This window comes from Solanum dulcamara, chromosome 2 (assembly GCF_947179165.1).
Source record: "Solanum dulcamara chromosome 2, daSolDulc1.2, whole genome shotgun sequence".
NCBI classification, from domain to species: Eukaryota; Viridiplantae; Streptophyta; class Magnoliopsida; order Solanales; family Solanaceae; genus Solanum; species Solanum dulcamara.
Window position 1 is genome coordinate 82,996,414 of NC_077238.1, and position 24,627 is coordinate 83,021,040.

Genomic DNA, 24,627 nt, shown 5'->3' on the forward strand with positions numbered 1-24,627 from the left:
GACGCAATAGGAATTAGATAATTTTTCAAGATTATCGTGTGTGTTAGACCCAGATTTTTTTGGTGCCGAGGGTCCAGGTCGAATGTTCTTGGATTTTTCCATAGTAACATCCGTAACGACTTGGGGAACAACTCCAGTAGCCCCGGCGATGCTTTAGAGGGGTTTAAGAGTATTTTATTAGCGACCCAATAGAAGTTAGGCGATTTTGCCAGTTTTTCGTGTGTGTTAGCCCACAGATTTTTTAGATGCCGAGGGTCCGGGTCGAATTTTCTTGGATTCTTCCATAGTAGCGTACGTAACGACTTGGGGAATGGCTCCAGTAGCTCCGAGGTGCATTAGAGGGGTTTAGGAGTATTTTATTGGCGGCGCAATAGGTATTAGGCAATTTGGCTAGTTTTTCGTGTATGTATGCTTAGAGATTTTTCAGGTGTCGAGGGTCCGGGTGGAATTTTTTTGATTCTTTCATAGAAGCGTCCGTAACGACCTAAGAAACGACTCTAGTAGCCTCGGCGGCGCTTTAGAGGGGTTTTGAAGCATTTTATTGGCGACGCAATAGAAATTGGTTGATTTTGCCAGTTTTTCGGGTGTGTTAGCCCATGTATTTTTTAGGCATCGGGGTTCTAGGTCAAATTTTCTTGAATTATTCTATAGAAGCGTTCGTCACGACCTGGGGAATGACTCCAGTATCCCCGACGGTGCTTTAGAGGGGTTTAGGAGTATTTTATTGATGATGCAATAGAAATTAGGCAATTTTGCCATATTTTCGTGTGTGTTAGCCCATGAAATTTTTAAGTGCCGGAGGTTCAGGTCGAATTTTCTTTGATTCTTCCATAGTAACGTCCGTAATGACCTAGGGAACGACTCCAGTAGCCCCGGCGGTGCTTTAGAGGGGTTTAGGAGATATTTTATTGGCGACTCAATAGGAATTAGGCGATTTTGCTAGTTTTTCGTGTGTGTTAGCTCATGGATCTTTTAGGTGCCGAGGGTTTGGATTGAATTTTCTTGGATTCTTCCATAGTAGCATCCGTTACGACTTAGGAAACGGCTCTAGTAGCCCCGGCGGTGCTTTAGAGGGGTTTATGAGCATTTTATTGGCTACACAATAGGAATTAGGCAATTTTGCCAGTTTTTTGTGTGTGTTAGCCCACAAAAATTTTAGGTGTCGGGACTTCGATGCAAATTTTCTTGGATTCTTTCATAGTAGCATCTGTAACGATCTTGGGATCGACTCTAGTAGACTCGGCGGTGCTTTAGAGGGGTTAAGGAGCATTTTATTGGCGACACAATAGGAATTAGGCAATTTTGCCAGTTTTTCATGTGTGTTAGCCCACGGATTTTTTAGGTGTCGGGGGTTTGGGTTGTATTTTCTTGGATTCTTCCATTGTATCATCCGTAACGACCTAGGGAACGACTCCAGTAGCCCATGTGGCGTTTTAGAGGGGTTTAGGAGCATTTTATTGGCGACGCAATAGGAATTAGGCGATTGGGCTACTTTTTCGTGTGTATTAGCCCAGGGATTTTTTAAGTGTCGCGGGTCCGGATTGAATTTTCTTTGATTCTTCCATTGTACCATCCGTAACGACCTAGGGAACGACTCTAGTAGCCCCGGAGGTGCATTAGAGGGGTTTACGAGCATTTTATTGGCGACACAATAGGAATTAGGCAATTTTTCCAGTTTTTCGTGTGTTAGCCCACAATATTTTTAGGTGCTGGGGGTCCAGGTCTAATTTCCTTGGATTATTCTATTGTAGCGTCCGCAATGACCTAGGGAACAACTCCATTAGCCCCGGTGGCACTTTAGAGAGGTTTAGGAGTATTTTATTGGCGACGCAATAGGAATTAGGTAATTTTGTCAATTTTTCGTGTTTGTTAGCCCACAGATTTCTTAGGTGTCGGAGGTTCGGGGGCAACTTTTCTTATATTCTTCTATAGTTGCGTCCGTAATGACCTAGGGAACGACTCCAGTTGCCACGGCGGTGCTTTAGAGGGGTTTAGGAATATTTTATTTGTGACGAAATAGGAATTAGGCGATTTTGCGACTTTTTCGTGTGTGTTAGCCCACAGATTTTTTTGGTGCATGGGGTCCAGGTTGAATTTTCTTAGTTTCTTCTATAGAAGCGTCCGTAACGACCTAGGGAACAACTCCACTAGCCCTGGAGGCGTATGAGAGGGGTTTAGGAGCATTTTATTGGTGACGCAACCGTAATTAGGCAATTTTGCCAATTTTTCATGAGTGTTAGCCCACGGATTTTTTAGGTGTCGGGAGTCCGGATCGAATTTTCTTGGATTCTTCCATAGTATAGTCTATAACGACCTGGGGAACGACTTCAATATCCCCTGCGGCGCTTTAGAGGGATTCAAGAGCATTTTATTGGCGACGTTACAGGTATTAGGCGATTTTGCCAGTTTTTCATGTATGTTAGCCCACAGATTTTTTAGGTGCCGGTGTTCCAAGTTTAATTTTCTTGGATTCTTCCATAGTAGAGTCTGTAACGACCTGGGGAACAACTTCAATATCCCCTGCGGCGCTTTAGAGGGGTTCAAGAGCATTTTATTGGCGACGTTACAGGTATTAGGCGATTTTGCCAGTTTTTCGTGTGTGTTAGCCCACAGATTTTTTAGGTGCCGGTGTTCCAAGTTTAATTTTCTTGGATTCTTCCATAGTAGCATCCGTAACGACTTAGGGAATGACTCCAGTAGCCCGGAGGTGCATTAGAGGGATTTAGGAGCATTTTATTGGTGACGCAATAGGAATTAGGCAATTTTGCACGTTTTTCGTGTGTGTTAGCCCACAGATTTTTTAGATGTCGGGGGTCCATGTCGAATTTTCTTTGATTCTTCCATAGTAGCGTCCGTAACGACTTAGTCTCCAGTAGCCCCGGAGGTGCATTAGAGGGGTTTAGGAGCATTTTATTGGCGACGCAATAGAAATTAGGCAATTTTGCACGTTTTTTGTTTGTGTAAGCCCACAGATTTTTTAGGTGCCGGGTGTCCAGGTCAAATTTTCTTTGATTCTTCCATAGTAGCATCCGTAACAACCTGGGGAACGACTCTAGTAGCCCCGGTGGCGCTTTGGAGGGGTTTAGGAGCATTTTATTGGCGACACAATAGGAGTTAGGCAATTTTTCCGGTTTTTCGTGTGTATTAGCCCACAGATTTTTAGGTGCCAAGGGTTTGGGTCGAATTTTCTTTGATTCTTCCATAGTAGCATCCGTAACGACCTAGGGAACGACTCCAGTACACCTAAAAATTATAGTCTAACACACACGAAAAACTGATCAAATCGTCTTATTTATGTTGCGTCGCCTCTTAAATGCTCCTAAATGCCATAGAAACCGCAGCGGGGCTACTGGAGTCGTTCCCCAGGTCGTTGCAGACACTACTAAAGAAGATTCCAAGAAAATTCGAGCCAAAACCCCGACACCTAAAAAATTCGTGAGCTAACACACACGAAAAACATACCAAAACAACTAATTTTTGTTGTGTCGCCCCTAAAATGCTGATAAAGTTGTAGAAGACACATAGGAGATACTAGAGTCGTTCCCCATGTCGTCATGGACACAACTAAAGAAAAATCCAAGAAAAATCAATCCAGACTCTCGTCACCTAAAATTTGTGGGTTAACACAAAATAAACTGATAGAACTGCCTAATTTCTGTTACGTCACCCTTAAAATGGTCCCTAACGCCGTAGAAACCGCTCTGAGGCTAATGGAGTCGTTTTCCTAGTTGTTACGGACGCTACTAAAGAATAATCCAATAAAAATTCGATCCGAACCCCCGACATCTAGAAAAACCGTTAGCTAACTTTTATTGCGTCGCCCCTAAAATGCTCCTTAACGCCGTAGAATCCGCACCAAGGCTACTAGATTCATTCCCAGGTCGTTATGGACGCTACTAAAGAAGAATCCAAGAAAATTTGACTCGGACCCCCGGCCCCTAAGAAATCTGTGGGCTAACACACACGAAAAATTGACCAAATCACCAAATTCTTGTTGCATCAGCCCTAAAATATTCTTAAACACCGTAGAAGCCCTACTGGGGCTACTGGAGTCATTTTCCTGATCTTTACGGACGCTACTAAAGAAAAATTCAAGTAAATTCGAACCGGACCCCCGGAACCTAAAAAATTCGTGGGCTAATACACACGAAAAATTGACCAAATCGACTAATTTTTATTGCGTCGCCTCTAAAATGCTCTTAAAGTCCGTAAAAGCCGCACCAAGGCTACTGAAGTCGTTCCCCAGGTAGTTGCGGATGATCAAATTTTCATGAAATCTTGTTTTGTAACACAAAAACTTTAAAAAAAGTGATATTCGCCTTCCAAAAATAATAAGTATCATTTAATAGGTCATCAATAATGGACCCACAAAATTTGAGCTCAAACAAAGACTATCACACACATTCCAAAAAATTCGTGGACCACACATGAAAAAATGAGATAATCCTGAATTCCCATTTTCTGACACAAACTCCAAAAATAAACGATGTTCGTCTTTCTAAAAAGAATGAGTATCATTTAATAGGTCGTCACTAGAACTTTAGGGCCCGACATGCCCAAATTTGAGAGCCAACAGAGTCGGTCAACTAATTTGTCAACTAATTTATGATAAATGAGTGAACTAACACAAATGAAAAACCCTTACAAATCTTGAATTCATATTTCATGACACCGAAATCTTTAAAAAATAAGTTCATTAATAAAAATACAATAATTATTGATCACCAGGCTTGTGAGGTCCGACTTGACCAAGTTAGGATACCATCAGAATAGGTTCACTCATTTCCACAAAATCGATGTATGAACAAATACAAAAGCGCTTCAATCTTAAATTCCTATTTCGCAACATTATAATGTTAGAAAAAAAGAGACGTCATTAATAAAAAATGAAACAAATACTAGTCAACAGGCCTGTGAGTACCAGCCTAATCAAGTTTGGATGCCAAGGTATCTGTCAACTGACTTCTGAAATATTAGTGAACTAACACACATAAAATGTTTAAAATCTTGAATGTCTATTTTATGACACCAAAATGCTACAAAAAGAGATGTCGTCGGTTGACTAGTTTTCAAAAACATTAATGAACTAACACATATGGGAAACGCTTAAAATCTTAAATTTCTATTTTGTGACACCTAAGCAGCTAACAGAAAGTAAAACTTGAAAATCATCAATAAGGAAAGGGAAAAAATTAACAGAGAAACTGGAAGAAGAATTCACCATATGCACAATGTTCACATAACATTGATCATGACTTCCACTATTTAGCATTCTTAATAAGTATCAATCCCAGTACATCTTTGTCTTAAATAAACTGTATCTAAAACCTATAGTTCTCCTTACAAAACATTGCCTAATTTGGGGAAAGAAAATGTGCTCTAGTAAGAGGATATTCTTTTCCAGCAATCCAAACACCAGTTTGTGACCATTGAATGTTTTCCCACTCCAGATTCTCCTCCAAAACCTTCCAAAAGTTAATAACATTGTTAGACAATCAAGGTAAAGGTAGACCCTGAGAAAAAAGAAGCAATTTTCTTAATGAATGGGGGTACCCTTGGTTCACAGCACATGCTACCTTTTCTTCATGCTTCGAAGTGAACCATTATCACACAGTGTTGTTATTATACAAATGTTGCTCGGACTCTCCAAAAATGTTGTCACATCCATGTCGAATCTTCCAAAAATGCACTTCCTATTTTTAGAGGATCTGAAATGCATCCATCGGCATTTTTGAAGAGTCCGAGCAACATAGGTTCGTATTGCTAACATATAATGGGGCAGAAACAAGGATGAATACCTCAACATGTTCAAGAGGCAAAGGAATTCCAACTGACTGCATTAGTTTCTGAGGCAGGGGCTTCTTACAACGGGAAAATCGGAACATATCTACCATCGTATTATCACCATTCACTCCATTTTTTTCTCCGTTTGCCATGTGTAAATTGTAAGTTTGAGGCTTGTCAACATCCATTTCATGCATCTGAGAAGTTGTAGCCTTTACCATCTTTTCACCACTAAAACAGAGCTCATACCTTCAGATTAATTAACTAGTCAGGGAGTGAAAGAAAATGAAGATCACAGTAGAAGGTACAACTTAAACACAAATTATCAAAGATCACATATCAATCACTTTCTCAATGATTTTTCTGTTCGCTCTTATCAGAGGAAACATGCAAGGAATATACGAGACTAAGAAAGTTGTATGGCGGTTACATTTTACCCATGGAAGGGTGGTAACAAGAGTGAAGCCAGTGGTTACCTCTTAGAATGAGTTTCCAAGTAAAGAACTTCTCCCTTTTTCAGGCGTGATGATGTAAAAAGGGCCCTTTTTAGACCCTTGTCAGCAACAACACTAATACTGTATTTGAGCCTGGGCAAAGAAACGAAACGAGCAACAGTAAGTAAATAGAAGCCTGGATGAAACCATAGACAACAGCTCACCAGGAAAATATCAAAAAGAACCTTTCAAGGTAAATGAGCCTGTAAAGTGGACTTTGTTTTCAAGGATATCAATCAAGCCACCGTCTTTGTTACTGACTCAAAACCACAAGTCCGAGGATAGAACATGACAAGTAAAACATATCATTGCTCATCCTTGATATTACAACTCATACTTCAAGCGCTTATTAACATATGGAGAAAAGCTTAATGCAAGATTACAAAGACCATATGCACCAGGGAAATGTCCTTAAGTCCCAAGCACTCTACGGTCAAGATTAAGAAAACTAAAGTGTCCTCCAAGAATCAATCTTACTGCTTCGGAGTTATACTTCTAGTCATATGCTCAATATCTTTAACAAGTATAGAAATTAGGACAAAAGGATAACTAGTGCAGAGAAGCCTTCATGGATCCATTGAAACGTCATTGGAGCAAATTGAAGGGAAGTCTAGAGAAGGATTTATTAGAGATTTATCTTTATAGACACTAACATCTGCCCCCAACCCTTGCATAGGGATAACAACAATTTTTACCTATTGAGTATCATACAATTTTTAAGAGAAAAGATGATTTGACAGAAAAATTTACCTGGTCTCCTTTCAAATAAGTTTGAAAAATATCTTCAGATAAACCACTAGAAAGTGCGAAAACAAAAATGGTTGCTCCCCGTAAATTATTTACCGAAAGTATTATAACTACTCCTTTTGTTATGAACAAAACCCAGCAGAAAAATCATAATGAGAAGAAAAAACGTTTGAACAGCAAGCTGATCCAGAAATTATACCACATCAAGGGTCTATGCAAACAACAACAACAAAACATCAAGTCTATGCATAACTGAAAAATTTTGTATCTAAGGAAAGGGAAAAAAAATATCTATCTGAAGAGCAAGCTGATCCAGAAAATCAGCACATACCAAGGCTCATTGCATAAGTTGAACTGAATTGTCACTTCACGTACAAATCTCTGTTGTCGTAGTGCATTCTACAAAGAGAGTAACCAATAGAAAAGTTGAGGACTGAGTTAAAGGGAAAATAGCATATGACAATACACTGAAACAAAAATTAAAAGAGAAGGCACACTGTTAAATCTCCTTCTCCTTTCAGTACCCCTTAAGCAAAGATGCATACCAAAAAGAGGATCATCAGATCGCATTGATTAACCTAAAATAGAGTATTAGATCTACTTTTGAGTTATATTTGCAGTTCTTCATTACCATTGGGTCAAACGGAAAGCTCAAAATCCAGAGGAAGTAACTCTTCACATTTTAAAATCATTCTTGCATAGGAAGCACACAATTACTAAATAATTGTGTCATATAGAGTTTTCCATAATGAGTCCCTTGCCCCATGCAGGCTAGTGAGAAGACAAATCTTCGACACGCAGAACTGGACGAGCTCATTCCCTTATTCCTAAATAATTGCAGCATAACACATCTCATAGCAAATGTAGATAAGATGATAACATGATGTATAAAGATTGAGTATCTTCTCGAATTCAACTGTGATGTACTTGGGCTGTTTATATGATGAGTCATAGAAGGAATGATTAATCATAGAAGGAATTGGATCACTCCAAAAAGGTATAGATGTTGGAAGTTTCAAGTTTCAGAATTTAAATTTATGTTATTTTAAAATTTAAAGATAAAGTTGCCTCATTAGTTGAGGAAAAACCATTTTTTTTGACAATAAAGTCGAGGCAAAATCATGTTCCCACGAATAAACCAAAATCCTCTTTATCTTTGTTTATCCTTCTCTATCGAACTGTTTAAATGGATAGGATCGCATCCCTTAGGTGTTATTTTGACAGCTATAGTGTAAAAAAGGGTTTAGCAATAGCCTACAGAAATGGGAGAGAGAAGCAGCCAGCAATAGTCTCTCCTACATGGTTTTCAGCTGATTATGCTATTTATAGAGAAAAGAACAGCAGCATGATAAACAATTTTAGGCTACTAGAGAAGGAAAATAAGCAAAAGATTGTCTTATAACATTAACAAATGTGGAAAGCAGAATGAACTTCAACTTAAGTGAAACAATACCGAAGCTGCAGCTCGAGTGGTCATAGTGCGCTCTACTGCCACCGGCGCAAGAGTAGGCTCCAAGGTTGAGGAATGTGTTAGACAAGGTTCAAGATCGATGGTTCCACCAGCTTTCTGAAGGACAAGACAAATGATCAGAAAGGTTATATAGGAGGCGGTACAAAGTTACACATAGAAATAACTGCACATTCAATAGTTACACAGAGAATTTACTCGCATATATAAATCAAAACATAAATTTGTATCTAGGCAAGAATAGCTGGTAGAAATGCAAGTCCATCCAGAAAGAATATACAATCATCTAATGAAAACTAAAACTTTAGCAAAACAAAGCAGTGTGTGTAAACAAAGTAGGTACAGTGAAAAAGACTCTGTCCAGCTAGAAATTTAGAAAGAGAATTCGAAGAAGAGGCTGGATGTTGCCCCACTAGAACTCATGTGGGTCCAGTGGAAAGAAAGAAATAGAAGAGCTTATCTACATTTGAGGAATAGCCTCTCATTCGTAGTTTCTTTTTGGTGAGCCCATGAGGTTACAATTTGTATAGAAAATTAGGAACTACTCGTCAGAATCATATTTTGATTAAGATTCTCTACTTTTTGGCATATTGCTTGTAAACGCGAGATCTCCCCATTACAATGAAAACAACACACCCAATATAGTCCCACAAGTGGGGTATAGGAGGATAGAGTTTACGCAGACCTTACCCTACCTTGTCAGGTAGAGAGGTTATTTCCGAAAGAAGAGCTCTTCCGATTATTGATAAAATTATTTACCTTATACAAAAATGAACTTTTTTTGCTCATAAACCAGAAAGAACAGAAGGGAAGGAATGAAGAATGGTAATCCACACCTTAACAACAGAGCACCGCTCAATGCGATAGCTGCAGCCAACTGCAGCTCCCCAGGCACGTGACCGCACATTGTTCCTCAGAGTTGATATGTAGCCTTCAATAAATTCAACAACAAATTCAGAGTCTGACATCAGAAATGCAATGAATCTAGATGCAACAGCTAATTTGAACAGATTTATGATTTTACTCACAGAAATCATGTTATAGATTCTAAGGTTCTGAACAGTAAGTCAGTAAGTATCTTTTCCCCATTAGTATAAAAATGTCATAAGGAGATTTGAAGGCCAAGACGTCCACAAAAGAAGAACAAACAAACAAAGACACAAGGGATCAATTGATATTGTTGAACAATATGCATATTTCAAGGGGATAAGCAATTTGTCTACTTTCACCTCCATAGTTTCTCCATTTTTACCATAATCAATTAGTACAGTTGATATAAGATGCACATTTCGAGGGATCAGCAACTTAACTTGCAGAAGCTTGGATTTTATATCAGTTTAACTTATCAAAATAGGGGCCAGGAAAATTAAAAATGGAAGTTTAGGGCCAATATTGTATAAAACACTGGGGGGGGGGGGGGGGGGTCTCCATAAGGAACAAACTAGTTAACATTGTGGAAAGAGTTATGCATGCATCCAGGTAGTTCACCACATATAAATCTTCAGAGAGATTCTTCACAATCAACTATTAAGGTCAGTACCAAAAACGAAAGGCAGAGACAGAGGGAAGGGAGGGGAGGAGAAAAACTACAAGGGGCTATCCTAACTGATTCTTTGTTTTTTGATGATTCATCTTCATCAAAAAAGTCTTCCTAGATGATTCATGGAATATGTAGAAGTGTCAGAAATTCTAAAAGATACTCTGCAAGTGCAACACGTACTTAAGAGATTTCCGCTTCATTATTGTTCTTACATATTACTGGATACGTGCACCTTACAGCTATTCAATAACTAAAGTAGTTCAAACAGTCATTTCTCATCAGATCATGCATTGATTTTCCAAAAATATGTCACTTGGCATAGGATTTATACGAAGTACACTTCCCTTTCTAAAATTCTTTGACTCGGCTGAGGGGGAAGCAAGGTACTTAACCAAGTCACAAGCTTTTAATAAATATTATCTTGACCTTGAGTAACCAAATTCTTTAATTGGAACCCCAGACATCAATATGAATAAAGAAAACCTCATCACTTCAGCTACCCAAAAAGTGTCGTAGCCCCTGTTTGATCTTCCCGGTGCCAAAATACACACCAAGAGTATTAACAAACAGTAGTAGAGAGAGCCTAATCGAAACTCCTGACTATAAAGAGGTGATTGTAAAATTTAGGGCTACAAGTGCAAGAATCATCCCGCAGTCACGCAGAGTCTGGGGACGGACCACATCCCAGGAGGGTGTGATTAGGTTAGCTTACCCTGATGCAAGCATCAATGGCTGATTCCATGGCCCGAACACATGACTTGTAGGTCACATAGACACTTTACAGTTGCTCCAAGGCTCTTCTTAAATTTAGGGCTACAAAGAAGCTCAAAACAACTTTTTTTATAACTGGTGCCCGGGCAACCTCCCATCAATAATAGGTACCAGGCAACTATGTCCGCTAAGGCTAAGGCAGATGGAAAGAAATTACCTAATGTCTTTTGTCTCAAGGTGAGATGTGAACCTAAGACCTCATGGTTCTCAACCCACTTCATTGACCACTAGGCTACACCCTAGGGTGCAGCTCAAAACAACTTACCAAGAGAAAATTTTAGAACATTATACCATTTGTAGAACAGGTTTTGTTTCCTAACTATTATGCATTATTGAAGCAAGATTTTGTGCAGGAGACTTACAATTTTGTGGAGGTAACACCCTGATAGTAGCATGTAACTCCGTAATGGTTGGCAAAAGAGGAGAAGCAGTCGTACGACAGTAACCTGTGTGCATAAGAACTGGAGAAACAAGACAAACAGTAGTTAATAGATATCATAATCTATATTGTCCCTGATCACAAGGAAAAGTACATGGGGAAGTTCTCGAGCAACTCTGAGGCATAACGCTAAACAGTTTTCCCAAGTTTGCCTGAATGGACAAGCAGATAAGTTGATGATAATTGATATGATATGAGCATATATCTGTGCCTCTTTGACAGGAGACAAACAGAAACCAGTAGCACAATCAACAAGAAGGAAAGTTCAGGACAATCACATTGTCCCTTTAGAATAATTATGTACAAGTTTGATTGAATAGATCATAGTTCTGAAAAATTTGAGGAACAATGGAAGCTTGACCAGTGAAAGAATCCACCGCATGAAGGTATCCTTCGAGACGGAAACCCTAAAACACTGTTGGCTTGCAGAAGTTTGTGGCAAAATGCATAAAACTCGTACACTAAATTTGTTTTCTAGTGCAAATTATTTGGTGAGTGAAGTCAAGATGAACTTATCACCTTCCAATCTACTCCACTTCCTACATACTCTTCTCTTCCATCCAAAGAAACACCTCCTCATCCATTGACCTGTGTGCTTGTCTCTTTTCACATATTCATCTCTAATTCTCTCTGTCATGCACCCACATCAAGAAAGTTTTAACTTTATGATCAGTTCCAGCCTTCCAGGTTAAGTCTTAAACCACATTGCAGCTGCCACCACTGTCAGAAAACACCTACGGACCTGACCATTATCACTACTAAAAAATTCTATGATTGTACACTTGGACAGCCACTGATTGATTATTCACAGTCCAAACTACCCATTTCTTTCACAATCAACCCTGAATAAACCAGCACTACTGTAAATCCAGAATGAGCAGCTTGCGGTTCTAACCTTCTCAAAGCTAAGCTGTCTTCTTTCTCTGCCTTCACCTGCTACCTCTGCTTAGAGAACCGGGAAAACAAATAAGCATGCAGGCATTGTAACATAAGTTTAGAACTCTTTGAGAAAATTCACAACTCCTAAATCCACTACATTTCCTTAAACTAAAAATTGAATGAAAATAAAAATTGTACACCTTCCAACTCTAAACAAAATACCATCTATTTTGAAGCTCCGCGGCTCTACATGCATCCTTTGGGAGTAAATAGATATATGGATAAAGAGATTCAATTCCGTTCACCCCAGACAATTCATTTTTATTTTTTTCAGAATAAGTTCAACCAGACAGGTCCTTAAAGGCCTGGGAGTAAGGGGCATAGTTCTTGAATAGCCTACCAAATCAACATCCACAAAACAAACTTCTCAAAGCAGGGATTCAAAGAGCTGACTGTTTCTCACTGAGATCAATTTTCCACCTCATTTTTTGAAGAGCATGGTTTCACACATGAAGCAAAACCCCATCGCTTTTAAGCATGGTTTTTAGTAATACTAACCAGAATGACGTAGCTTCTGGTTTAAACCTTCTCAAAGCTATCTTCTTTCTCTTACTCCACCTCCTACCTCTGCTTAGAGAACTGGGAAAACAAATAGGTACGCAGGTAGTGCAGTGCACACAAGTTTAGACATCTTTGACAAAATCCTGAACTCCTAAATTAGCTACATTCCTATACGGCTAGCATAAAATTGAATGAATATTAAAAGTGAACACCTCCCAAGAAATAACACCTATGGAACCCCGACCAGAGCTCCACGTCTCTGCATGTGTACTTTGGGAGTGAATAAATCTATGGATCAAGAGATTCAATTCCGTTCGACCGAGACAGTTCATTTTGTTTTTGAAGTAAGTTAAACCCGACAGTTTCTTAAAGGCCTGAGACCAAGGGGCAGCGTTCTAGAATAGCTTGCCAAATCAATATATAGACAAGTGAAATGGGTCACATTACCAACAACAGAGTGATTCCTCTTAACCCAACTTAACCACAAGTACCCACAAACTCAACATCCAGAGTCATCTGTCATCTAAATTCTACGGTCATCAGTTAATGCTGCTAACACCTGCATTAAAGTACTAAGCAACCACCTCATCCAATGTGTTTTTCTCTAAAATTGCACATCTAACAATCCCACTATAAATCCATAATACCTCAACTAAGATCTCATAGCCTGCAAATACCACACAAAAGACAATGTTCTACAGCATGCCATTCAATCTTGCTTGCAGAGTATTGATTCATGAAGATACTGAAATATTTAGGGTGGCACCATGTTTGAGCTCTGAACTGAGGTTTGAACCTAACTTTCTAACTTAAGGCTCCTGATTTTCACGAATTTAATGTAAATGTGGAAAGCATGTCTAGAGGCATATGCATTTCCTTACATCTGATTTCCATAGATTCTCTAGCTTGTTCCAAAACATCCCTCAAAAATTAAACAACAAAAATTATTTTCCTTTTGGAAGAATAACAAGCCGCTCCCACAATAGACAAGGAGAAACAAGAAAGTTGTAATTGGAAACTGCAGTGAGCTAAGCTAAGTTGCTTTTCTTAATTTACCATTTACTTTCACTAAGTGCACAAACTACAAATATACATACATACATACTGCACACATACATGAGTGCACAACGGAGCCTTAATGTTATTGAACACAAGTAACAAACCTGCGACAAGATCTGAGTCATTGGTATATATATCTGTTCCCCATAGTTGGCCACCTCTCACCTGCAAATGACGTAGTACTCAAATGACAATGATAACATGATTAACAAATCAAAACTACAACTGCAAGAGATAAGACTGGGAGAAAGATGTAACATTAGCCAGAACTGTAGGCATGGGGATATGAGATGTGTATCAGAATTAGTGGCAGGAATATGCATACAAAAGATAAAATTGCTTGCTGAACAAGTTTTATGCACCCAGCATAATGAGGGGGAGAGAGAGATGACGCTTGGTACACTTATATTAGAATTCAGAAGCTCTCTTGCATTGCATCTCGAGTTAAATTTGGTCCATCAATTGACCAGTATAATGTTGCACACAGATTTTTTTTGATTGTTAAGAGATTAAGAGTGTGGGTTCAGTAAGCTTATAACAGGTCAAACCAACTTATAAGAACTTTTGGGCTTATCTACGTGTTCGACAAACACCGAAATAGCTTATAAGCCAAGTGCTTGTAAGTCAAAATCAGGCAAAAGCTATAAGTTGGTCACTTTTGACTTTTCAGCTTATAAGCACTTTTGCTTTGATTAGACTTTTACTATTTGATCCTCAGAAAAGATTGTAATCATTGATGTACCATTCCTAAAACTAAATCCCTAACTCCTCATTCTATTTCCGCTATAAGTCATTTTCCATGTGCACTTGTAAATTTATAATTTTTGTAAATAGTTTTAAGGGCATTTCGGTCATTTTAAACAGAAATAAGGAGTTTTTTACCAAACATACCAATTGCTTGTAATTAACTTCAGCACATATGTCCAGATATGTAACTGTTGATAAGTAAAATCAGTTCCAACACTTAAAAAGTGCTTTTCAGCATTGATGCTTATCAACTATTGTTAGTCGGCTTACTCCAAACGGGCTCTAAATAATATTATATGTGCCTACATTCACACATGCCTAGATTTATTGAAGTAATTAAGAGTATTATTATAGAATACTATAATAGGATACCTTAGGATATCTATATTCAATTATAGGCTAATTACTTACCTTATTAGGCTAGACTCCTATGTAAAGAGCCCCTTCTTTTTTTTTTGGAATAACTGTGGTGTCCGAGAGACCGAGACTGCACCAAGATGGTAGAGGCTCTGATTGTCAAGAGGCTCTAGACCATCTTGGTGTTATTTATTAATGGAACACTTTATACCATTATCCAAAACAAAGGAGTGCCAAACATATACATGAAGAATTGCATGAATAGAGATTTCTTATGCAACAAGAGGAAGCATGGGAAGTAGAATTGTGTAGTTAAACATAGAATGACACAAAAAACTACAATTGCTAAGAGAAGAAGAAACTTAGTCACTGAATGGATAGAAACCTCAACCAACAAGCTCCATAGGGGAACAATTACTTCCCTAATGCAAAGCCACAAATCTGAGCGACAGATTTGATTCAATCAGTAAAAGGATATCCTCTGAAATCTAACTATTAAGACTAACCTGCAATTAAGTAATCAAACCTTGTACAACAGTATGTGTTCACATCTTAACCGTAAACCTATTTAAACTAATATAGAACCACAAGTATTTAGAGACACCTATCATCCAACCCCTTTCTTGTTCAACAACAACATAATACCCAATGAAATCCCACGAGTAAGGTCCGAGGAGGGTAAAGTGTATGCCCCTAGCTCGCAAAGGTAGAGAGGTTGTTTCCGAAGGACCCTTGGGTCCGGTGCAACCTCTTTTTCTTGTTCAATGATAGGAAAGGAAAAACCCCAAGTGGAGTATCAAAAGATCTATTATTTAAAATCAATACCTATTACTTAAAATCAATAAGATCATTATCTTGGAAGAACACAAATAGAAGAAAATGAATAAAATTTAAAAGGTGTATATGAATCCTCAGCTACCACTCCAATCTTACCTGCCGATTTGTAGCTGATACGTGTTCAGCTGGAATCCTAATTTCTAGAGTAGGATCACTTGGAGAGCTATCAGATGCTCCGTCTGCTTTCGATGATTCATATTCCTTCCATAATTTAATCAGTTCTGGCATGCACTCACCAACTTTATAATTGACAGCAGATACATCATGCTTAACTGCAAAGAAAAAGGAAACATTTGTTCATATATGGTGCATGAGTACTAAGTCAACAACAATTTTTGCATCCCATCTTAGTCAGCTAATCTATGAACAGCCTCTGTTCTGTAGTTGTACCAGAATTGGTCGGTTTCCATACAAAAGTAGCAGCAAGCATACTGGGATAAAACAGTTAGGAAAACTTCCTAACCTAATGATGACTAATATTTCAATGGCAGGTGAAGCAATAAATATTTCCTAAAAAAAGTCTGACATCAAAGTTATTATTACAAGCTACTTCATAAAGAAAAAAGAAATTACAGAACTTATCATCACAGAACTCATCAGATACATCGACTCTGCAGCAAAGGAGAGGCAGGAAACAGTTCAATCCACTCGCTTTTTTGATTCGACTATTCAAAAGAGAAATTTTATAAATCTCTTCCACTAAATAAACAATATGATCTGTAGATATGCCAGACTGAATTTAATGGATCGGAATCATTTAAATATGTTATAAGCACCAAATCCGCAACTTCAAGCATACGATGTACCGTTACGGGTCATAACAAGCAACAGTACATCAATAGAATTTACACGTAGCAATTGTCCACAAATAACAGATTACATGTGAATCTGAGATATTATCTGACAGCCAATACAATATGCGTTACAAGCTCCACAAATGTCAGATTACAGCTGTATGCTATAAGTTGGGTTGTGACTGATTATCTGAATCTTTGATTTAGTTGATGTGAAATGTAATAATTACCACTATTTTTTTTGACAACGTAAAAGAAAATTATCCTGAAAACTACAAAATAAATCCTCAGTAATGCGTGGCTGTCACTTTTCTAATTCAAAATAGAAAGCTTTCATGTTTAAAAAAATCAGACATCTTTTTTTAAAATGGACCTTGGTCTAACTTAACCTCAAAAGTTAGCTCATGATATTAGGATTGTTCAAAACCATATGCGGAGACAACAATCTCTCAGCCACTGTGAGACATTCTGACACTTAACCCCCGCCTCGCATGGAACACTTGGAGTGTGGAACAACAGGGATGGCTCTGGCTATGCTACCATGCAAATAAAATGAACCTTGAGCCTAACTCAATCGCAAAGGCTAGCTCATGAGGTGGTCTAAGGACATGTAAGCACACAACAGTTCATTCCCTCAACCAATGTGCGACATTATAAGAAAATTATACAGACGTAGATTACGGATTGAGCTTAAGTAACTATTCTGAATCTGACCTCTTTTTACTTTGTTTAAGCTAATATTTTCAATTACAATTTTTTCCTAAACAGACACTGAAGAATTAGGAGTCACTTCCCCTAATTCTTGCTAAACAGGATACAATAGCATTTTGTCTCTTGATAATGACTGACTTAACCTTTTCAATTTATTAATTTTTGTGGACCTTTTTGGTATATTTTTGGACTTTGGCCAATGTCAATTGTTCATTCCTCAATTTAGATTAGATTCAACACAGGATAGGGAAGAATTTGTGAATTTGTGAATTTGTAAATTTGTAATGAAATATTAATGCATCAGATTAAAAAACAGAGGAAGGACTCTGTAATGGTGGCAGACTAGAAAGGAAATCAATGCAACTCACAGTTTTATTAAAAAGGCAAAAATACAAGGATAAGTCATATTCTCAAAGAAACAGATAATCATACCATGACTTAGATGAGCCTACTCATCGTTTTGGTGTACTTTTTTTCTGGTTAATTTTCGGGTATGATGAAACGCAAGGTAAGGCTGCGTACAATAGACCTTTGTGGTCCGGCCCTTCCCCGAACCCTGCGCATAGCGGGAGCTTAAGTGCACCGGGCTGCCCTTTTTTTTTAACTTAATCATAGAATGCAAGTATAGAGTTTTCAAAAAGCTTAATATGTTACGAAGTACATAAGAACCAAAGATATTTTAGTCAAAGTAATTCTATTTCATCTCTAATTTAGTGCTCAATCTGATGAACAAAGAAAGGGATAAACCAGATGTTTTTTTTTAAAAAAGGGTGGTTATCTAAAGAAAGAAAGAGCATAAGCTTGATGATGTTGATTGGCTTTATACAATCCAGCAGGCGGTCCCTTGATTCAGAGCACACGAGTCAAAAGACCTTTGAGATGGTTGCAAAAAGTGAACTTAATATGTAACATGTAGCCAGAAAGTGTTTGTACAAGAAGACTCCAATGCAAAAAGATGCATGTATTGTCATCTTATATGACTTGAAGCATTTCAAGCAAGACAGTCTTCTAATTCTGGCGGGAACAGGTTTTCAACTATGCATCATGCTAATTTGGTCACAAACCACTGATTGTTTTGGAAACATAAAAATTGGTCATTGCATCACTATCTTAATGCACAACAAAACTTTATAGCTGTGGAGGCAGTTACAATGGTTATACAAATTCAAACATATCGCACGAAGTTTGCAGTTCACAGTCCAAAGTAATACAAAATTTAGGATAGTAAAGACTATATAGAGTATCTGGAAATACCATGCAGACAAGTTCCAGCAATCAATGGAGTAAATCCAGAAGGAAGAAAACTACATGCCCACAAGAGATGCAGAAAGAAAAGAAAGAATCAGGACATCTACAGAGTTCCTTTCTCGGCATGCTGGAAAAGTAATGACCAACAAGTCATTCAAAACAGTTCAAGTATAACACTTCTATAGGAGTATCATGTAACTATAGACTGAAAAGGAAAGCAGTCATGATGAAAAGTGGAACAAAAAGCAGGAACATGTGAGCCTATGATTTTGCATATAGGCATATCTGACAACCTAAGGAAGAAACAGCTGGCAAATTTTGAAGAATGCTGGCCAAATGAGCATCAATTCCTAACATGGAAACTATCCCAACCAATAAAAGATGGGATCAATGTAGTCTTATTAGTTAAATTAGCAATTTTTTCAGAATCAAACAAATCTGCAAACACGAATAGCAAGGACAACTCCCTCCTGGATGATACCAATTTGAGACAACTCCAAGATTACTTTAACAGCTTACCTTGAGATCTGCATAGAAAGACAGAAGAAGAGTTATACTACACAACAATAAAAGAAAGATCTATGTCCAGATATCATCCAAGTGGAAGAAATACATCAAATTTCAAGGCTAAATAATTTACAGGAAGTTTTTCAACACACATTAATAAATTGTAGTTGCTAGACAAGAAAATGAGTAATTTGCAGTTGCTAGAATAGAAAATGAACTGACATCATTCCATATATTACTCTTTAACAAATAAGCCTATGATAACCTAGTTGAATTGCTTGACAGGAGGAATTTTCAAGACAGGGAAATGGAAGAATTCCAAAATATAATTGAATTTCTTCACAAACAAAGAAAACATAATCCATTATTCTTTTTTCTTTTTTCTTGATAAATGATTAATCTATTGATTAGGCTTCGAAAGTCGGCGGATAATAGGTCACCCCCTATCCTTCTCCATTTAAACACCACACCTAGTTCCCCAATAGGATTTGAAGTCATGGCGTGCACCTACCACACACCCCATGTTGTAGTACCTTTGCCGTTGAACCAAAGACCTGAGACCAGAAAATAATATATTCTCAATAATTGAATAGAGGTATGATGCCTCTGACAGAAATGAAAGATAAGGCTGCGTACAATAGACCTTTGTGGTCAGGCCCTTTCCCGGACCCCACGCATAGCGGGAGCTTTAGTGCACCGGGCTGCCCTTTTTTTAATTGAATAGAGGTATGATGTTGCAAATCTCCAAGACATCATCGGCAACCTGAATTGCCAAAAGAATGACCAAAATTCAAGGTCAAGAGGAGGAGGTCATCCGCTGTAGAGAAGAGCAACATCGGTGGTATTGGTAGTTGAAGAGAGGAGCATCCAGAATAACCACCAGAGAAATGAGTAGTGGCAGGCCTCAGGAAGATAGGAGTGACAGTGGTCAAAGGAAAAAGAGGACCGGCGTGCTAGAATAAGAGAGGAGCAGCGCCAATAGCCGGAAAAAGAGGTCAGAGTAGTCAATGCCACTCGTGGATGAGAGTGTTGATCGCTAGAAAACAAAAAGGAAGGAAGAAAAACAATGACCTGCAGGCGGCATAAGGTCGTCTCTTATAGGTGGAAGCTGTATGAATGTCTACCAAGATCGAAAAGGCTCAACTACCTTGTGAAAATTAATTAACATTTTATTGATTTAGTTGATTAACAATGTACAAGAGGAACTCATATATAAGAGTCTATGCACAATACGACAGGTAAGCATTCTCTTTGCTTATAAGTTAAGAAAATATTCTATAATTGAATACAGAATATCATAAGGTATCCTATGGAAAGTTCTATTATTTTACTTATTCTTTTTTTATAAGTTCTATAATATTTTCCTTATACAATTTCTTTGAATTAAAACGTGTATGAATCTAGACATGTATTCTCTAACATACAACAGTTCTAACAGCATCAAACTCTAGGATTGTAGCAGACAGAGTCTATGATGTTTTTCTAGAGTTGCAATGGACCATTATGTCTGCTGGATGTTGGCTATGGATTGTCTATGGCTCATGATTTATGGGCAAAGCATCAGATAGTGTCAAGCCAATCATCAAAGGAAAAGGCATACCCTTCATTTTCATGAGTGTGTGACCTAAAACGAGGATCACGGTTGGCCATGGGACTCCCTCTTGGCCGCGACATTCTCTTGCGCTGCTGAACTCCATAATTAAAAGCTTCTCTTTCCCTTTCCCCACCTCCTTCAGTATCCAGGTCTCCCTCCTCTGGTTCTTTATCGTGACACCTGACGCGTTTCTCAGGCCTCTCTCCTTCCAAATCAGTATCTCTTTCCTTTCTTCTCTCACTTCCATCTCTGTCAGTATTTTTCCAGCTATCATGATCTTTCTGTTTCTTCTGCTCCACTGCTGAGTTTTCTGGCTCATTTGTTTTTCCAGGAACATCAATCACTTCTTTCTCGCTCTGCAAGACCTCCCTCTCCACTCCATTCCACACTTCCCTCTTAACATGGTCCTTTTCCCAGTCCTTTGGTCTGTCCTTATCCTTCGAAAGATCATTTCTTTCCTTCTCCCACCGCTCAGATTCCCTTTCCTCTTTAAGCAACTCCTTGTTATCAGAAGTACTACTCCCTAGTTGTAAATTGTTCCGACAATCATTTCTTTCTTTATCCCTTTCTCCCCATTCCCGGTGCTTCCCTTCTTTCCTTTTTCTATCTTTATCTTTGTATTTATCGTCACCTTTCAAATCCATCTTATTTTCAGCAATGGCTTCACGCACTTTAGCAAAATCCCTGTTCTCAGAATTTGAGACTTCTTTTCCTATCTCAGCAGCACTATGGGTTCTTGACGCATGCCATGGATCCATGTTCCCGACAGGGAGATCGGGATATCTTTTTCCCCTATTCTGTTCTTTCGAATCTTTCCAACTCACTCCGCTAAACCTGTCCTTATCTGCCTTCACATCTCCCTTGTATTCAGGGTAAGTATCCCTATTATGTTTAATGTCCTTACCATCATCAGCTCTGTTCTCAAATCTATCATCCTTGTCAGCTTTAGCCCCTTGGTACAACTCTCTTAATTCACTTTTCGCATCACGATTCTCAACCTTGACCTCCTTGTTAATTTCCTTGGGCTCCAACCTATTTTCTGAAGCAACAGAATGATCAGGATGTGAAACAACTGGACATGATGATACACGGTACATTGGTAGCACAGGAGATCTTCTATCTGCATCTCGTGATGATTCAGTCCGTTGAATCTTCGGCATCCGAGCATTATGGCCCACGTCAAAGGAGGCATGATATTCAGGCGTTCCCGAGCTCATCACCTTGGGAAATGCACCAGAGTCATCATGTGAGTATTTTGGAGCAGAAGAGTAACTATGGTTACTGACCCCGCCATTTCCACCATCCTCATGAGGTCTTTTATTCGGAGTACCACTCATATTCTGGCTTTTTCAGCATATAAGTTAAGGAACCTCAAGAACCACAACCTGCAAAACAATAAAACCCTATGAACATCATCCACCTAAATTGATATTGTGCTGAGAAAATAACAACGAAAACCACCTATAGGCAACAAAGTAATAAACTTTTCACCAAATTCATAAACAGCTTAACAAATGCAAAGCCATTTATAAGTAACATTCACATGCTAGGTGACGATCTTGAAAGCTAGCTTCATGCCTTATTAAAATTCTACAACCATAGATCTTGTTTCTATTTTGTGAATTCAATTACATGCAAGATATCATCTTTTCTATCCTTAGTTAGTAGCAACTAGCAAGTTAGTTAGTAGCAACTAGCGAGCTTACAAACTTCAAAATTTGATATAATAATTAGCAAAAATAATTGGTGGACCAGCATTTCCATTTCGATTTGAGAAAGCATCATACCTATCTTCCCTATACAGATATACCCATCACAAATCAATTTTTAGTTCAACCAACACACCATCAACTAAGGAGAAGGGGGGGGGGAGGCAAAAAAGCAAAAAAAAAAAAAAAAAAAAAAAAAAAACAGTGAATAATCAATCAATCAACTATGCCTCGCTCCAAAATTAGTTAGGTTTTCCAATTTCATTCTAACACTAGCATACTTGTCATTTCAAGCAAATTCAAGATTCTCGATATCTCAAAAGAATTAACATTTACAATCTTTCAGCAGTTGTCAATCCCATTTCATAACAACAACATTTGCAATCAGAAAGAACACAGATAAACCCAAAAGAAACTAAATCTTTGAATCTAATTGCATACACCCATAACAGCAAAAACCACAGTGATCAATTAATCAATCAACTAGAGCAGACTCCAAAATCAATTAGGTTTTCCAATTTCATTCTAACACTAAAATAATTTGTCATTTCAAGTAAATTCAAGGTTCTCTATATCTCAAAAAGAATTAACATTTAAAAGCTTATCACCCACTACAAATTCTTCAGCAATTGCCAATTCTATTTCATAACCATAAGATTTGCAAACAGAAAAAACCCAGATAAGGAAAAAAAAAAACTAAATCTTTGAATCTAATTACATACACACAAAGCAGTAAAAATCAAGAAAATCCCCAAAAAATAATTAAAAAGTTGTGAACTCTCCGGTCACCTTATCACCGGCGAAGACACAACAAACGAAGGAGCTTTAAAAAAATCAATCTTTTCTCTCTGAAATTTTTTTCTATAAGAAGCGAACTTTGCTTGATTTAGAGCACAAAGTTAACGAGGGTATAAATGGAATAGAAAATTTGTAAGCAAAAACGTCTACTTGTGTTTTTTATTTTGTTCAATTTTAACCTAAAACATCCCCTAATTTGTACCAATTAGTCAGATTAATCCTTCAAGAATCACTATATACAAATTAACATCCTTATTAGTATTCAGAGTTAGCAAGTTTCATACTTCCGTTACCTAAACTCACAATTCTAAAGGAATAAAGTAATTCGTAGTTTAGAGGTCGGTAAATGGACAAGTTAGATTGAATTAAACGAATCAAAATGGGTTAAGTTAATAAATATATGATTTGTTTGAGCTAAATAGGTTAATTAATGGATCAAAACTCAATTATTGGATTTGCATTCTTATTAATTCTCAAAATTAACAAGTTTCGTCCTTTTGTTACTCAACTTACAAAACTAACAAGAATTAGTTTATTCCGTTTATTTTAAAATGTGACTAACAAAATTAACATATTATTTGAAATATATCAATGATATGTATGACGTGTAATTGATATTTTAAGAATGTATGATATGATTAAAGAATATTTAGTTGAGAAATAAAATACTCTAAAAAAAACACTACTTTATATGTTTTTATTAAAATATATTAATCAATTACTTTTTCTAATTAAAATATATAAGTACATTGATAGTGAATGTTAGAAATTACATCGAGATACACAAATTTAAATTAATGAAAGTTGAAAGCTTTATTTTAGGAAGATCAGTAAGTATAGGTAATTAACAGTTCGAATATGTTCATTACGATTTGAAAGACGATCTTATTCAAAAATAATATATGTAAATCATGTTATACATCGCACGTATATTTGCTTATTTGTCTCTTCTACTTTAATATATCCATGGACATATTACAAATAGTAAGCGCAATATTATTTAAACCAAATACATTGAAAATATCAATAACATCTCGCTTTTAGGAATATTAACACTATATTTTATACTCCCTGCCTCCCATGTAATTTTGATGATCTTTAATAGTCTCACTTTATTTTTTTCATTTCATTGCCAAGTGTTAGCTAGACTATTTTAATTTTAATAAGAGGGAATAAGTTTTAAAACTTTAAAATTATTGTCATTTATGGATTTGATATTTAAATTATTGAATATTCAAAAGAACCTCTTTGAAATTATCATGAACTTGTATTAGAAAAGAACTCAACTAAAAAATATATCATGCTATGTGAATAATCAAATACCACACTTTAAAATCATGATGTGCTTACTAGTAGTCTAATACTTCATTTATTTTTATTAAAATTTAGACGTCTGAATCTAAATACACATCTAAATGATTAAGATGTTGTCTCTAGATCTGAACATTAAGTGATTGACATTATTTGTTTTTCAACATCTGAATGTACATAATAAATACATAATTTAAATAAAAATTAATTAAATATCAAAAAGGAATTAATAAAATAAAGTTATTATTTGATTTTAAAAAATGAAACACTTA

General features: G+C 37.2%; 1 protein-coding gene across 1 annotated transcript; it reads right to left on the reverse strand.

Moving 5' to 3' along the window:
• Positions 1-5,192: 5,192 nt before the first annotated feature.
• LOC129881169 (uncharacterized) lies at positions 5,193-23,156 on the reverse strand. Its single transcript, XM_055955550.1, has 12 exons — positions 23,036-23,156; positions 20,544-21,922; positions 18,956-18,963; positions 15,780-15,955; positions 13,847-13,907; positions 11,167-11,265; positions 9,330-9,424; positions 8,479-8,592; positions 7,357-7,424; positions 6,261-6,371; positions 5,799-6,033; positions 5,193-5,465 (listed from the first exon to the last, which is right to left on the reverse strand). The coding sequence occupies exons 2-12, from the start codon at positions 21,872-21,874 to the stop codon at positions 5,355-5,357; spliced, it is 2,409 nt and encodes an 802-aa protein (XP_055811525.1). The 5' UTR covers positions 21,875-21,922; positions 23,036-23,156; the 3' UTR covers positions 5,193-5,354.
• Between the last annotated feature and the right edge of the window lie 1,471 nt (positions 23,157-24,627).

Bases quoted from the DNA above. Each gene is read 5' to 3' on its own strand.
- LOC129881169 (XM_055955550.1), bottom strand. From the start codon at position 21,874: ATGAGTGGTACTCCGAATAAAAGACCTCATGAGGATGGTGGAAATGGC. The intron at 13,908-15,779 runs GTAAGATTGGAG...CGTCATTTGCAG, and splicing joins TATCAGCTACAAATCGGCAG to GTGAGAGGTGGCCAACTATG. The intron at 9,425-11,166 runs GTAAGTCTCCTG...AATTTATTGAAG, and splicing joins GGTGTTACCTCCACAAAATT to GCTACATATCAACTCTGAGG.